Source organism: Polypterus senegalus, chromosome 1, assembly GCF_016835505.1.
Source record: "Polypterus senegalus isolate Bchr_013 chromosome 1, ASM1683550v1, whole genome shotgun sequence".
Lineage (NCBI taxonomy): Eukaryota > Metazoa > Chordata > Cladistia > Polypteriformes > Polypteridae > Polypterus > Polypterus senegalus.
Window position 1 is genome coordinate 298,182,294 of NC_053154.1, and position 17,899 is coordinate 298,200,192.

The 17,899-nt window shown below is 36.9% G+C and overlaps 1 protein-coding gene across 1 annotated transcript in view; it reads right to left on the reverse strand.

Moving 5' to 3' along the window:
• LOC120515864 (metal transporter CNNM2-like) overlaps positions 1-17,899 on the reverse strand; it is a 166,873-nt gene that overhangs the window by 46,144 nt on the left and 102,830 nt on the right. Inside the window, exons 4-5 of the mRNA XM_039737249.1 lie at positions 12,754-12,923; positions 12,220-12,313 (exon numbers count right to left, since the gene is read on the reverse strand). Of these exons, the coding sequence (XP_039593183.1) occupies positions 12,220-12,313; positions 12,754-12,923 (264 nt within the window). The remainder of the gene's footprint in view (positions 1-12,219; positions 12,314-12,753; positions 12,924-17,899) is intronic.

A 17,899-nucleotide genomic window follows, 5' to 3' on the forward strand; every position in this document is an offset into this window, starting at 1 on the left:
TAGCCAAGACAATTCTTATGTGGCTTCAGGACAAGTCTGTCCTTGAGTGGCTCAGCCAAAGCCCAGATTTAAATTCCATAGAATATCCGTGGAGAGACCTGGGGCCTCATGTATAATGCCGTGCGTAGAACTCACACTATAACATGGCATAGGCACAAAAGCGGGAATGTGCGTACACACAGAAAAATCCAGATGCAGGAATCTGTGCGTGCGCAAACTTCCACGTTCTCCTGCTACATAAATTCCAATCAGTGTGGAAAGTAACGCACGTACCTGCTGTCCCGCCCCAACTCCTCCCAGAATTATGCTTCTTTGAATATGCAAATCAATATAAATAGCCCTTAAGCTCAGCCTTCTGTGAAAGGACAATGGGAAAAGCATGGGTGAAAACATGGGAACATGGTGGCGCTGTGATTGTTCATGTCTCACGCTAGATGCTTGCTGCGTCATGCGCAACCTTCGATTAAATAATTTATTGTAGCAGTACTGTCTCTTTCAAACGTACTAACCTCCAATTCCTCTCCTTACTTTTCTTTCTCCAAATACCCAATCACCACACAATCAGCTCTGTAATAGACGTTAAGCAATCTGTAAGCTTAGAACGACGATTCTTCAAAACTTTTAAGGAACACTGAAATATCTTCATAGTACATGTTTAATGATTCTATCCATCTATCCTCCCAGTGCCGCGCCAGCCGAGCAAGAATACAGCACGAGGCATTTTCAATCTGTGAACTAGCTAGCGCTGCGGCACAGTGTCCTCACATGTTTAATTATTACCAATACAGATTATTTAAATGAAGTTAAAGTTTTATCTGTATAATATAATCAACATATTTTGCTGCATTTCATCTTAAAAATTATATTGTCATTATATGTAAATACGTGCTTTATAAAGTGGCACAGGTTGTGCAATATTATAACTGTAGTGCAAGTTTACAGTGAAGTAATTGTACTTATAAGTACAAACAGTTCTACAAGGAGCACTTGATTGAGCGCGTTTAAAGTTCTTGGGATGAAACTGTTTCTGAACTGCGAGGTCTGTACAAGAAAGGCTCTCAAGTGTTTTGCTGTGGCTGAGGCAGCGTGTGCTTGATGCTGTATACCGATAATTCTCTTTCCGATCAGCTGCTGCTGTGATTCCACACTCAGATACAGTGATATAAATACTCCAAGTGGTGCAGTGAGTGGAATATAGAAAAAGATGATCTGCTGTGGCAACCCTTAACGGGAGCAGCTGACAGAAGAAGAAGGTGCAGTGAGAGTAACAACGCTAAAGCAGTTATGGTATTTGGAATTCTATGGCTATACCCTGGACCATTATATTGTTACAGGTTATAGATGCATTATACTAATAAACAATATGCGGTTAGTTTCAGTGTATATATAAAGCCACATCAGGAATGTGGATCTAAGAAAGAAAGGGTAACCATACAGGAATAGTAACACTGCTTTGATGCTGGGTGCCACCAGTCTGCAAAACTGAGTGCAGAATTTGCGTACACCAGGGTATGAGGTACTGTGGAAATGTGTGTGGTTTTACACCAAGTTTAGGTTTTATACATCGCGATTTGAGCGTGGAAACGTTCGTACGCAACATTTCTGTGCGTACTCACCATTTATACATGAGGCCCCAGAAGATGACAGTTTACAGACACTTCCCATAAAATGTAAGAGAGCTTGAGAGAATCTGCCAGAAGAATAGGAAAAGCTGCTCAAATCCTTGCGTGCAAAGCTCAGAGAGACAGTCAAGAAGACTCAAAGCTGTAATTGCTGCCAAAGATGCTTCTACAAAGTACTAAATTAAGGGTCTTAATATGAATATGACTGAGAGATTTCAGTTTTTGATTTTTAATAAATTTAACCTTGTAAACAAATACAGTAAAGTAGGTATTAATGACTCATGTGTTCTCTATGAATCTTTTGAGTCTTTCCATCCCTTACTGTAAAAATCACAGTAGTAACTATCAAAGAGAAATGTAATGATAAAGCAACAGACAGAACAAATTTAATTGTTTTTAATTGTATTAAACTAATCAAATACAAATTACACCACATTATTTACAGCACAAGAGGACAAGTCAAAAAACTCCTTCCTGCAAGTCCATATATTAATTATAACAGACTTTAGAAGAAATACAGTATATTTCTCAACAGATACTGACTAAATTTGTAGAGAAGTAAAAGTGATACTTGCATTAAGTAAGTTTCATAATTATGGTAAATTATTCATTTTTAAAGTAAGTCTTTATGAAAAATGAAAAATATTTACACATGTTTCTGTTATTCACTACCTGACATATGTAGTCACAGAAAATTGATATTTGTCAACTCTACTTATTTTTTGAAAATATACTGTAGATATGATTACAGGGACTCCTTAGTTTCCGGTACTTTTGACTCCGATTCTGACTCCTCGACTCAGACTCCTCTGTACTTAATATGCTAATGTATTTTCCATGTTGATTGAAGGAAGGCAACATACTGTACATGTCATTTAACCACAGAATTACTTTAATTTTTTTGAACAGTTATATCTATATATATATATCTATCTATCTATAGATATACGTATACAGATATATATAGATATATAGGATAAGTTTATTTCAAAATTTAGAAGCAATAGCGAACTGAATCAAACTCCCCAGCAGATAAATAAGGAGTTAAATAAAAATCATATATATATATATATATATATGTATTGTGGTCCCCGGCTGGGACGCCCAGGAGGACGAGAGGAGGGCTTCTGCCTCCTCCAGACCGCGAGGGGGCATCCGTCCTGGTTATGTTGGGGGCGGGTAGAGGCTTGGAAGCCCAGCCCTGTAGGGACCTGTGGCCACCGCCAGGCGGCGCCCCGATGCCGGTTTATCCCGTGTGGTCCCCGGCCAGGACGCCTTGGAGGACCAGAGGAGGGTGTGTGCCTCCTCCAGACCGAGAGGGGGCGTCCGTCCAGGAGGCCTCGGGTAGGGGGCTTGGAAGCCCAGCCCTGTAGAGACCCGTGGCCACCGCCAGGCGTCGCCCCAGTGCCTATTTATCTCGGGAGCCTGGCACTTCCGCCACACCAGGAAGTGCGGGGAAACGACAGGGGACACCCGGACGGCTTCCGGGTGCGCAGTCGGCACTTCTGCCACACAGGGGTGTGGCCAACTCTAATTGCCGGGAAGCAGCTGGAGCCCATCCGGGTTCCCATAAGAGGGACCGCCTCCCTCCAGTCATTGGTGGATGTCGGGAGGTAGCGAGACAGAGCTGGGGAGAGGACTGGAGGCGGCCAGGAAGAGAAGGCACAGAGACTGTGAGCCCTGGACTTTGGGGGAATTGGTGCAAGAGGCACTGGGGTTGATGCACTACAAACTTGTAAATATTGTAAATAAACGGTGTGTTGGGTGAACTTAAGATGTCCGTCTGTGTGTGTCCGGGCCAGCTTTCACAGTATATATATATATATATATATATATATATATATATGCCATATATATATATTCAAAAATGCACTAAAAATAAAAAAGACTCTCTTGTACTAAGATTTTGTTGGTCACATCTGACTAAAAATAAAATTGTGAGGTGCCCATGGAAGAAATGATTTAATTAAATTAAAATTCATAAATTTGTTAAGTTGAAATTTCTAACCATCTTAACTGTGCAAAGAAAATGACAAATCATACAGTGATTGACAAAGTTCCTTGGATGAGCAAAGAAACGTATCTACCTAACAAGAAAGAAGTCCAGTTGCCATGACTCAACTACCAGATAATTTCACCTGGATGACTGAGAATCTTCACACACATCATACAGTATAAAACTTGATGAAAGTGTGTAGGATAATGGTTATTTTTAGTCACATATGACCAAGTACAGGCATAAGAATTTTTTTTGGCTGGATATTTGGAAGATGACATTTAATACAAGTAAATGTAAGATATTATGTGCAGGAAGTAAAAATGTTAAATCTGAATATGTAATGGAAGATTTGAAACTTGAAAGTACACCTTATGAGAAGGGTCTATGATTCACACTGGAGTTGTCACCACCTACATGCAGACAGTGTACAGAAGTAATCAAGAAGGCTAATAGGATGTTAGGTTATATAGCAAAAGGTGCAGAATGCAAATCAAGGGAGGTTTAAAGATATATAATACACTGGCGAGGCCTTACCTGGAGTACTGTATGCAGTTTTGATCTCTGTATTTCAAAAGGACATAAGAGCACTACAAAAAGTCCAGAAAAGAGCAGCTAACCGGATTCTGGGAAATATATAGTCACATCCGAGAAGTTTACTGAAACTTGGTACACATATACTATGTGACGTCTACTAACTGCTTTCGGGATGATAATTCTTCTTTTTATTTTAGAATCAACTTTCGGCAGTGGCGGCCATGCGTACGGGCACTGTTCTCATCCTTACCACCTTCGCCGTCGCTTCCCCTACTACCTCTTCATATCTTAAATCATTCTTGAGGCTGATTGAAGTGCCAGCTTAAGTGAAAAATGAAGGAAAATGTACTAAGTAATTGCAACATCAACACTGACTTAATCAGTTTTAACGCCAAAAAGATGCAGACGAAAGAGAAGAAGCTGGCAGCTCAGCAAGCACATCAACCTTTGAGCAAATGCGAAACGTACAGAGAAAGGGTATGAAAGCTATGAATGCTCAAGTCAAGTGTATACACTGCACGCTATCATGCAGTGCACCATTACTGGTGGTAATAATAATAATAATAATAAATACATTTATATAGCACCTTTTCCATGCTCAAGGCACTTCACTGAGTCTCAGAAAGAATAGAACAGTATACTGTATGCATTAAAAGAAGGTCAAGATCATTGTCAAGCGCAACTGAAGCATAAAAGTTGCACTTTAGTGCCAATCTGCAGCTGTTCAGTTTTTTTACAATTTAATTTTAAAGAATTATGCTCAATAAAGGTTTTAATTTCACTGAGGCAAATTGTTTGCTGAGAAAGCTCTGATGAAGGTTCACTTTTAACACAGAAATAGAGAGGAGTATTATCTGCATAAAAATGGTAACCCAGTCCAAAACTATGAATAATATGGCTAAGAGGAAGCATATGGATACAGAAGAACATAGGGCCAAGGACAGAACCCTGAGGAACTCTTTGTGTGACTGGCACCGAGTTGGATATAAATGGAACACTCCTTCTCACACCCACACTGATTTACTTACACTGGGCCAGTTTATAGTTACTAAATAGCCTAACATGCATATCTTTGAGATATGGGAGGAAAGCCCATATAAGAATGGGGAGAACGGGTGTGGGAGTTAAATGTAGAACTTTGGATTCTCAGAAGATTAACCTTTATGCCACAATACCACCTAAAATTAAAATATGATTAATTAGAACAAAGGAATGCTTGTGCATCTTTTCCTCAAGCACTGATTTTTTTCTTCTTACTTTGTTGGTTAAGTAGATCCACTTTTATCAATTAAATAATGCTTGCAGTAACAGATTGCTGTTCAAATTGTGTAACACTATTGCACGTAGGCCTAAACAATGACCAATATCAAGAAAATCTGAGTTATCCAAACTAAACTGATAGTGACCATACATGCTTTTAGAAACAGGAAAACCCGATTCCAGCAAAAATGTTGAAGTATTATGCCTAGTGTACTTTTGTATACTTTACTTTAGAATAGTCTGAATATTATCATGATACAAAGAGCTTTGTTTATAAGAAGTCATAAAAGGTATTTAAAAAATCACTTTGAAAATTGATGTAGCCTGAGATGTCATGTAATGAAACATGCACATCTTAGTTCCCATGTCATTAGATTGATAATTTCACAAAAATATGCAAAAAATGACAAAAAGAAAAACTGTAAAGTCAGTTAAGAAAAAAATGTATATAGTTCCACTGATATTAACTGTTATCAAAAAGTTCTTTACAAAGTAATCAGAAGCATAAGATAAACAGTTTTTCTTTTTTTTTTAAATAGAGTTAAAGATTGAACAAAGTCAATTATAGTGTGGGGTCTTTCATAATGAGCACTACTATAATAAATCAGTTGACAACTCTGTCATCCTACACCAAAGTAATGCAACAGACAGACATTCTATAGATGTTTTTTGCTATAAAAATGAAAGTCGCTGGTGCTTTGAGTCTGCACTCTGTAAAGAGCACCACATATTATTATAATATGTTTAAATGGAATTGAATTTAACAAGTGCAACCTTTGTTATTTAAATCCAAAATTACAAGCTATTTTATCATCATTTTAATTATGGTATGATTAATGACATGTTCTGATAAGTAAGTAAGCCATTGTGGTTTGTTTTAATTAAATGTGTGGTTTATTTAATCTAATAAAACTGTCACCTACACTTTCTTCCTCACTTCTGAAACATTCTCATGATTTGCTTTTTCTCTTACTGGTTGGGCACTTTTCTCCTTGTTAGAGCTGTAATCTTCCTACAGCGAAGTGTGAGCTTCAATAGTTCTGGTGGGAGGTGGCTAATTTAAATTCAAAAACACTGCTTTTCTTCTGGGGTAAAGTAGTGGCTTTTGAAAGCTACAAGAACACTCCTGGCCTCTAGAAGGCCTCTGTGTTTTTGTACCCAAGAGACCAGATACTCTTGCAATACTGCATTCTTTCCAAACAAGAACAATTGTAAAGTGCACTAATATGTTTCACCTGCAGTCTCTGTATTCAGTCTTAAAATACTTATAATAAACAATAATACTGAAAAAGGAAAATCATATTGTGACAATGCGGGTTCTCTTCGGGCTCCCATCCATCTGCTGGGAGCTCTTAATCTCGACACCGTCGGTAATGTCACCAAGATGGGCTGACAAATGAGGATACTTCTCAAATGAAGCCAGGGGATATATCCAAAAAGTGCTTTTATTAAAACAACAAACAGTGTCCAAACAAAAAGTGCAGTGCATCACAGTTTCTATAAATAATCCATAAAACAAGTATTCAGTGGGGATAAAAACAATCGTCAATAAATAAATCCATTCAAATCCAAGGTTAAAATGCAGTCTCTCTCAAACTGATCTCAGCACACCTCCATCTCATCTTTCTTCCTGGCTCACACATTGCTCGAGTAGCTGGCGGAGACCCAACAGCCATGAGCTACTTTCAGCCGCCCTCCGTCTTGGCTTCATTACAGACATCACTGCTAGACCGTCTGAGGTCGGCTCTCCTCCCTTCATCTTTAGTGCTCATGCAGTCGCTCCTCAGATCCCTCGGGAGGACATGGCTCATCCCACTCCTTCCACACTTTCAGTGGGGCAAACTAGCCCCTACAGCGCAATAGCTTAATACTCCATCGCAGGGCTCCAGCTCATACTGTTTCCTCCTTACAGGTTGCCAGATCATACCTGCTAAGACAGCTCTTTCATGTCCTTTAACCTCCTTTTTCTTCACCTCGATCTCGCTATCCTTCTAGATTTCTCAAAACATCTCCAGTTCTCCATTATCATACTCTTCTCTACCTCAATGCATCTATCCATCTCTAGCTCTCCCTTTCCTGGTGTATATATACATACCCTATGCGCCTCCGTGGGCGCAGAGCCTTAATCGCACACCGCAGGAAGCCAAAGAGGCAATTGAGAATGATCGCTCCTACATGTGCAGGTGCAGCTCGCTCCAACTATCTCATTAACTCCCCGTGCAATTGCCCCCACGGAGAACAACACAGCTATACGGATTAAAACCTGGCCCTTTTTTTTTTTTAAGCCACGGACCCGCTATACCACACATATCACATACAATATTTTAAACTATCAGAAATAAAAAATAAAAAAAAAATTGAACATAGTGTCACTGCTTATAACATGTAGAGTCAGAGTTTATTCCCTCTTGTATTTGTTTTGCAAAGTCTACTATGACACTAATGACAGAATGACCAATGAGGCAATTCTGTGTTATGGTGAACCTCAGATAGGCCTTAATATGTTTAGAAAAGTTTCACTCTGCTCCTGCTATCACTAACTTTATACCATAGCCTTCCAGATATAGCCTGCTGACAAAGATTCATGAGAAAGATATGTAATAGAGTATGTAAAATTAGATTATGTTAACTAGCTACTGATCCTATCATCATTTAACATTAATGTTACTAATCCAAAAACCTCACATAAAAATATGTACGGTGGCACTGTGGCATGCATATTTTTATGTTTAGCTCTCTTCTATTCTTTTTTTTCCATTGAAAAAGCAGCAGATGGTTTTGACCTTTTCATAATCTACTATGACAAAACTGTTCAATATATTTTTTCGGGTATTTTAATGAATACATCACCTATGCAATGTCAACAAATGACTGCCCATATCCTCCCCACCCTGTCAATCATGTCCAGTTAAATACTAAAACAACTTAACATGCTACAAAAGTACTTTATATTATTTAACTTATTGATTAATGCATTTAATTGTAAATCTGGCAACATAAGAGACTTTGTATTGTACAGTGTATCATTGGCTGGGGTACTGTTCTATACACTTGTGTGCATTTAAAGAAAACAGTAGCCCATCATACGCAATTTATTAGATGTAATTTCCCTGACCTGTACATTGAGAAAAGAACTCCACTCCTCCCCTTTCTTGAGTCCTGTGAACTGATGTTTGGATGTGATCATGGAGATTGGGGAGACATTTTCAAAACAAAACAAATCAATTTAAATATTTTTTCTTAAAATCCCACAAGTACAGCAAAAATAAACTGCAGGAAGCATTTTCAACTGGGAAGTCACATACCATGGTGAGGAGTGGCAACACTTTCTACAACATAAAGCACTAGAAGTGGTATTCTGTAATGTTATAAACATTATTAAATATTATTCAAAATTAGTTTAAAATTGCAGAATTTCTGCATCAATATGATGGACTTGACTAAATGTCTACAGATAAGAAACAGTAATAAAAGTTACTAGTTATTTTTACTCAATCATACACGATGTTCTCAGTTACTTTCTTTTTTCTCTAATAATTTCAAACACAGCAACCTAGCACTATTAAAAAAAGATAAAAAGTGGTAATTAGTTTAATTTCTTTCTGATTACTCAGTATTTCAGATTTTTATGTGCACAGATTACATCATCGAAATATTTTAAGTACTGACTGTTGTTTGATATTGCAAATTTAGTGTTAAATGACCCAATCCCCGGTGTTCATGTCGCTGTTCTACAAAATTCCTATACTCTGCAAAAAACACTGAAGTCAATGGGGAAGGAGGAACAGAACTAGATTTGAGTGTATTCTAATGGTGCAATGGTCTTTTATGCTTGCATGCATAATTAGCCATGTGGTGCTGCATGAGGGACTACGCCAGCACACATGGATCAGTGATGTATTTTATAGATAACAGCACTACTCATACTATTGTTATGGTCAGCTAATGTGTCCCTCAAATCTGAGTTTCATATATATATTTTTTTAAATAAGTTTTCTACAGCTCTGTGATGTCACACTGGCCACAGAAAGCATCAGTGGATGCTGGGAAAAATGTTTTTCTAATCGGAATTTAAGGCAAATTTTCAGTAAAGCATTCAGCAAACAAGGTCACTCGTGTACACAGCATGTGGAAAACAATTTGGCGAATTTCATCATTTAACAATAGCGACCACTTGCAATTGGCGAAATGGTGTTGGTTATTTAAAAAATTTTAGGATTTCATTGGACAGAACACATAACATAGTACAACAATCTGTTCAGTTCAAATGTCTTGTCACTTGTATAGAGACATTCATCTAGCACAATAACAGTCAAATTTTCATCCAAATCAATAAAATCTAGCGAAGTGTTCTCCAATGTGCCATCCCTACCCAACCCAAACAATTTCAACGCTCTGGAGCTTATTTCTAGTACAAAAGTGAGCCTTTTTGCCTGTTAACATGAGAAACAGAGCGCACTAACCAAGAAGTAATGTGTATTGAACTGTTATTAAAACTTCAGAAATATGCAGGGCTCAAACTGAGCACTGATTATATTGAAGAGTCTACATACAAGTGTTGAAAGTGGACAAATTGTACCGCTACAATCTTTTACTTAGTGTGTCTATGGGTAGATACTGGACTGCATGCAGCTATTGTGTATTAACTATTGGGTGTGATGTTGCAAATTCAAGTGGGGGTGACACATTTGTGTTGTGCCTAAATCGACAAAATGACATATGCTGACCCTTCATATAAGCATATAAGGTTTGGTCAAACTTTCTGATACTGTGAACATTCTTCATTGCATTCTCCTAACTAAAATTTGTCCAGTACTAACTTCACACAATGCTGTGCAACTTGTTCCAGTCCTTAGAATTAATTATTTAGGCTGTGAAGATTATGGGAATCATTTCTAAATGTGTAAGTGTAAATACTGGAGTAGCCGTCAGTTACTTTGAGTCTAGGTGAAAACAAAAGGCTATATCTGTTATACGCTTTGAGCACATGTTTTTAATATATGCTTACAGAAACTACTAGGTTTATTATTTATGTTCAACAATTTCTAGGAAATTTCGTGGAAAATGAGCATCTTATGTATTTCCAGGGATTTTCCATGGATAGAAAATATTTTCTATGGATACCCATTATTTGGAAAAGACAGGCACTATCTAAAAGGTAGGAGGTGGTCACTTAGAAAAGAGAGAATTTAAAGTTTGCTGCAGATAGGAATGAGCCATATCTGAATAAAAATATTTTTAGCTGGCTAGAAAATTTCCAGAAACCATACCAGACATTTGAATTTGTTACATTCTCCCAACAAAGATAAGTTTTAATCTGCAACTTTTTACTAATATTTATCAAATTATGTAGCCAGGTAATCTACTCACACTAGGAAATCTACAGATATTGCACCCATACTATGGCTTCCTATAGCAGCTTGTATAGAACTTAAATTACTTGTTCTTATATTTAAACCTCTAAATGGCCTTGTTCCTTCTTAAATTTCTGAACTTTTCTGTCTTTACAAACCAGCCTGCTTACTCCAATCCCCAAGCACTGGTCCACTTTCCACTCCTGTTTCACACCTGTCTGTTTTTCGAGCCACATTCTTCAGTGTTGCAGCTTCCACACTTTGTTACAATCTTCCACAACATCTCAGCAACTGTCTAAATTTACCCTCATGAAAACACATCTTTGTGCTTAACATTATTATTCCATTATTCAAATTGAACTGATGAGTAAGAGCTATCAATCTTTTACAATAATAAAAAACTATGCTGCATATTCTTAGTTGTTTTATAATATTGTGTTATTTTAACATTTAATATTTATATTGTATTGTAATACCTCAAAGCTTTTCTCCAGGTGTGTCCAGGATATTTTTATTTTGATTCTTCATGTAAAGTGAATAGGCACTAATTAAAAAAAAATGTTTTATTATTATCATCAACATTACCTGGGAGTGCCATACAAACAGTGCAGCACTGGAACAGGAATTTATTGATGTACTGTATAATTTGTCACTATCCACATTCAGATAGTGTACAGAACCGACTAAAAAGCTAATAAGATGTTAGTTTATACAGAAGGATGTCTCTAGTACAAGTCAAGATAGAATATTTTCTTAGGCTACATAAAAAGACTAGTGGGGTTTCACATGAAATACTGTTTTGCAGAACTGGTCTTCGAATGATCAAAAATGACATAAAAGAACTAGAGTAAGTCCCTAGAAGAGCAACTAAACTCTACACAGGACTATTGAGTATGAGCTGTAGTGAAAGATTAAATAAGCCTATTTTCTTCATTTTAAGCATGCAAGCCAGAAATTTTCAAACTTATGAAGGAAATTATTACTTATTTAAGCTGTCAAAACGAGTTTATCTATAAAGAACATGTGGGCACACATGGAAGCTGGTCAATGGTAAATTCTGTACAGATGTTAGAAATTTTTTCTTCATGTTAAGAACTATAAGCATGTGGAATAAATTACCATGTAGTGTGGTGGATAGAGGTCCTTCAAAATTTGACTGGATGATAATTCTTCAAACATTATGTAAATAACAATTGATGAGCCATGCTGGGTTGAATGGCCTATTCACATCAAAATTGTTGTTATATTTAAATGTTCATATAGACATGTCACGTAATATACTTTCATGTCATGCAACCTTCATCTGCTTACCCAACATCAAAACCTTATTGGTTTGACAGAACTAAAGTTTACTGTTTCATTCAACCCTTATAAACACTCCAAATGACATCAAATAGACCTGAACAAGAATACAAATTCTGGCTCAAAAAATGGTGTGAATGCAGTGTACCTGGTAAAGCAGTTAGGGCCATCATGCCATAGTAAGAGAAGGCGCCAGCTTCAAACTTCATACCTTCTTTTCCTGCTTCTACTTCCACTTTCCCCTGTCAAATAAAGTAACTTGCAAATGATCTGTACATATGCTTTCACAAAGCAAACTATGAAAACAATATCTCTATAAGTAAAAATAATTACTGTATCACTTGAATTCATACATCTTATTTTTTGTATAAGTAATTAAGCAGGTGCAATGAATACTAATTTTTATTTTCTTTTTCAACAATAAATAACAGACTATGACAATAAAAAATAACAACTCCAATGTATCTAATGAAATGCAGCAATGAGCATTAACAATAGGAAGATATAAACCAAATGTGGGGCTTTTCCATATAGCCTGACTTCAGCAAAGAATATGTTACAAGAGATAAATCACTGCAGCTTATAAAATAACACAGGTAAAGGAAAGGTATTTTTGGACTCATGTCCACTGAAGTTAACAAGAAAAGTTGGCACTGGGAACTCTGGTGCCAGCATGCCTGACCTGTAAAATTAGGATGAAGTAATCCACAGGCTTGTTCCGATGATAGAGGTAGTGTTCTGGGCTTTTCTTATTCTTCTCATCAAACTTGAGCTCCTGTATGACATTGGGGTGCTTAAGCAGCCTTAGAAGGATTTTCTCTGACATGTGAACCGTGCTGAATGGCTCCACTTCTGTAACAGTTTGAGAACAGAATAAATGAGAAAGAGATACTACTATGTGCTTCAGGACAGATGTATTACACTTCAACCACTCACTCAAACTTTCAGGGATTTTAACCTCAATTTATATTCACTGCAAGCACTCAAAAACTTTCAAATAATATCTAAGCTTGAAATATACCAAAACCACTCTTTAAACACACAAATAACATACTGTAGCTTGAATTTAACATGTAGATATCAATAACACAAAAAAAGAGAAACCTACTTTTAAAACACACAAGACCTACATAACACAAATTTGAATTAAACAATTATTTAAATCTCTGAAAACCCACATTAAGGGATATCCTATATCTTTAACACTAGAATTACCAGAGCCTATGAAAAAACTCGCAGGTAAACCCCACTTTGTATATATAAAGTTAGGCTACCAGAAAATGTACCTTTAACCACCAGATTTGGAAAGCTGCTAGCCCAGAAGATTACCATATGCATTTGCAATATGTCCACCTCTTCATTGCTTTATTTAACTTGGTACCATTAACACTAGAATTACCAGAGCCTACGAAAAAACTCATAGATCTGGCCGACCTTAAATCTGTTCGTACCTCTCCCTCAGAGTCTTTTGTCCTATAAATGTGCTGATTAAGACAAGCAGCAAGCAGCCTGCTATTCCATCCCCCACCGCCACAGAACGTGCACAAAGTTCTCCCAGCTCATGCCTTGATTGATTATCTGGGAGTGAAGTGCTGGAGTTTTAGAGTGGAAATAATAGATCGTTATTTGGAACACATGCATTTCATTTGCGTTCCATTTCTACAATAATCTGTGTAAACACATTGTTAAAACGGAAACGTTTTTTATATTTTAGTAGTAACTGACAAAATGTTGGCATAAACTATATAATGTGTGAAGCCTGTAGTCCAAAGATCAAATAAACAATTTCACAAAAGGCTCAAGGACGACACAACAGGTTCCGTGGCATAGCGGTAAGATTTGCTGACTTGTAATCACGAGTCCCCGGTTCGATCTCGACTGCCTCCTATATTTGCAGTTTTCAGTAGTGAGCTGCTCTTATTGTTAATAAGTTATATAAGTTACCGTTTTTTTTTTCACTTTTATTCTCTCAGTCACGATCACGATACATACTACCACCCTAGGGATCCGACGCTGTTAGTTTTCATTTGAAACTGGGAGTAACTGTAGACATGAGTGGTGTTTTGAGGCAATGGAACTGGACATTCTCTGATCTGGAGGGATAAAAGCTGACACACAAATGCTGGTGAATCTGCCTTCTTTGTATTTCACCGTCACTTGATTTTTTTTTTATTCAGTTTTATTGAGTGTTCCTGCTCACGCTGAATTAATATGCGCCTTATGGTCTATGATGTCAAAAAAAAAACAAAAAAAAACAGAGACATAGGTATATATGATATTTGGAATTATTCATTTTATGACCTGTATAGTACATTTTGGAAAACATTGTGGCACGGATGCAACATTATTCATATTATTCATATTCATTTGCATAACACCGAGTGTTTTTTTCCCCCGATCTTGCCAGTCCTCACATGTTGCTGTTTCTTTTCTACTCCAGGACATGCAGAGGCAATAATAGTACAGAGAGGTCAGTTCAGCGCTATATGCAATCATCACATACAAATGTTAACAGTTCACACACGCAAGGACCACTCTTCCTACATTTGCGACATGTGTACCTGTTGCAATGCACATACTTCTCTCTATGCTTTGGTTCCTATTACACTGAAAGGACACCTGACACTTTTCCTGGGGAAAGCAGCTGTCTCGGAACAGAAGCTTGTCGATGTTGCATCCTCCTTTTCTTTTTCCAATGCCTTTTCTAGTAAGATGCGACAATGAACTTCCTCTGCAAGGTGAGCCATGAACATTCTTCTTTTCTCAGTGGCTTCCGTGCATGCCTTGCACAATACATGTGTGTTGATCACTGCCAGGTCAAGCGTGTTATAACACAAGTAACTGGCCACCTGCGTGTTCCTGTGCGCAATAATAAGCTCACGCCTTCTGGTGGATGATGTCAATGCAGCACGGAGAAAAAAAGAAAGAGACAAATACTATATATGAGACATTGGGCATAAATTTATTGTACTTGTAAAAATTAGCTTTTTTCAGTTTTATTTTCTGAATCACGATCACACTGTACCCTGCCCCTCCCGATCTGACTGTAAGTAACAGTGCCAGCATAAATTCATACTCGATCTGACGCTGTTCGTTTTCAAATAATATTGCATTAGTGCGATGATGTTTTCTGATTGGTACGATTTAGGTCATAAAATGATTTCTTCAAAATGTCATATATATTGTCTCTCTTTCAGGTGTGTAATAGAAACCACAGTATAGACAGAAGTGTGCGCATTGCAACAGGTACACACGTTGTAAATGTAGGAAGGATGGTCCTTGCATGTGTGTGAACTGTTAACATTTGATGATTGCAAATAGCTCTGAACTAACCTCTCTGTGCTATTGTTGCCTCTGCATGTCCTGAAGTACAAAAGAAACAGCAAGATGTTGGGATTGGCAAGATCGGGGAAATAAAACATGCAGTGTTATGCGAATGAATATGAATAATATGAATAATGTTGCATCTGTGCCACAATGCTGAGCGGGAAAACTCAATAAAACTGAATAAAAAAAAATCAAGTGACGGTGAGATACAAAGAAGGCAGATTCACCAGCATTTGTGTGTCAGATTTTATCCCTCCAGATCAGAGAATGTCCAGTTCCATTGCCTCAAAACACCACTCACATCTACAGTTACTCCCAGTTTCAAATAAAAACTAACAGTGTCAGATCCCTAGGCTGGTAGTATGTATCGTGATCATGACTGAGAGAATAAAAGTGAAAAAAATGTAACTTTTACAAGTCCTATAAATATACACCGTCTGTTACAGACGCAAATCAAATGTATGTGTGTACTGTATAATATTAACAATAAGAGTAGCTCACTACTGAAAACGGCAAATATAGGAGGCAGTCGGGATCGAACAAGAGACTCTTGATTACAAGTTAGCAAATCTTATCGCTATGCCACAGAAGCTGTTGTATCGTCCTTGAGCCTTTTGTGAAAGTGTTTACTTGATCTTTGAACTTCAGGCTTCACACATTATATAGTTTATGCCAACATTTTGTCAGTTACTACTAAAATATAAAAAACCGTTTCCGTTTTAACAATGTGTTTACACAGATTATTGTAGAAATGGAACACACATGAAATGCATGTGTTCCAAATAACGATCTATTATTTCCACTCTAAAACTCCAGCACTTCACTCCCAGATAATCAATCAAGGCATGAGCTGGGAGAACTTTGTGCACGTTCTGTGGCGGTGGGGGATGGAATAGCAGGCTGCTTGCTGCTTGTCTTAATCAGCACATTTACAGGACAAAAGACTCTGAGAAAGAGGTGAGAACAAATTTGAGGTCGGCCAGATCTATGAGTTTTTTCGTAGGCTCTGGTAATTCTAGTGTTAATGGTACCAAGTTAAATAAAGCAATGAAGAGGTGGACATATTGCAAATGCATATGGTAATCTTCTGGGCTAGCAGCTTTCCAAATCTGGTGGTTCAGGTGCATTTTCTGGTAGCCTAACTTTATATATACAGAGTGGGGTTTACCTGCATTTTTTTAAAGCAAAGTTTATTTGAAACGTAATATTATAAATGAGCATGTAACACTTTATTTTCTACACATAATTTGCATCTTTGGGGAGAATATTTTAGTAAACAGATGAATTATATAGATTTATATCATGTTGATGCATGGTCTTTTTTCCCCAATGTATGCAAAAATATTTAATGAAAAAACTAATACTATATTAAAAATGTATTTTCAGACTTGTTTTTAGACTTAATTTTGATGCCACATTTGCTGTCCCCTTCCTGTGGTCATTATTACTTTATGGAATATTGTCCATATTTAATCCATTGAAAAATTTCTTCCAGTGCATTTGAAAAGTTATTTTCTGCTTATTTTTGTCATCATGCTCGGTAGTAGGTGTGTGCTTGTAAGATGGTATTTACAGCAGTACAAGCAGCTGCCTTTAAAACTGACACCCAATGAAAATCGCACATGAAGAAATGGGTGACTTGATCTGATTTTTTGTTTCTGATTAGGAAAATACTGCATGGACCAAATATCTGAAACATCTTTTAGTCCACCGTGCCTATAGTTTGGTTGTCCAGAATTAAAAACTAGGACTCCCGATTTATCCACTCCTACAATAAAAGGGCCAGTGACAAAATTTTTTTAAATACAAATTACATAAAATAAACAAAATTAAATAAAATACACCCCAATGCAACCAAGGTATACCTTTGTAATCAATGACCCAAGTAAAACACATAGCTTGCTCAACATTTTTTCAGCATAACATAGAAAAACAAACTTTGTTTCTGTAACTTCCCTAGTTTCCCCTCAGTATTAGTAAATTTTAAACATTTAATTTAAATGAGAGTTTATGATTAAACATTAATTTGCTAGTATCAACATTTAGTGTAAGTATGAGATTTATAGGAGCATTCTGGACATTGGAAAAAGTATTTTGAAATCTCTGACTGGGAAAACGAACAGAATCTGCTGGACACCAGAACACAGTTTCATCAGCATATAAATGAATATTACAATCATTTCGATTTAAAGCTACAGCTGTCTACTGTATCTATCTACAGTACAGTACACCACCAAAATTTGCAGGGGTTACGTTCCTAGAGCACCCGCAAATTGTGAAAAACTGTGAATTATAGATGTGGTTAAAAAAAATCCTATTTTTATAGTTTAAACCCTAAATATACCCCCAAAACACTTTAATTTAATTTCATACATTATCTAAAAAAAGAATGTAAAGGTAAACCTGTATACTGTACAGTAGTGCACTGATATGTCACCCGCAGTGCTAGAATGTAAAATACCGATGTTACCTCTATATGTACTGTAATTAATGCTAGCGCT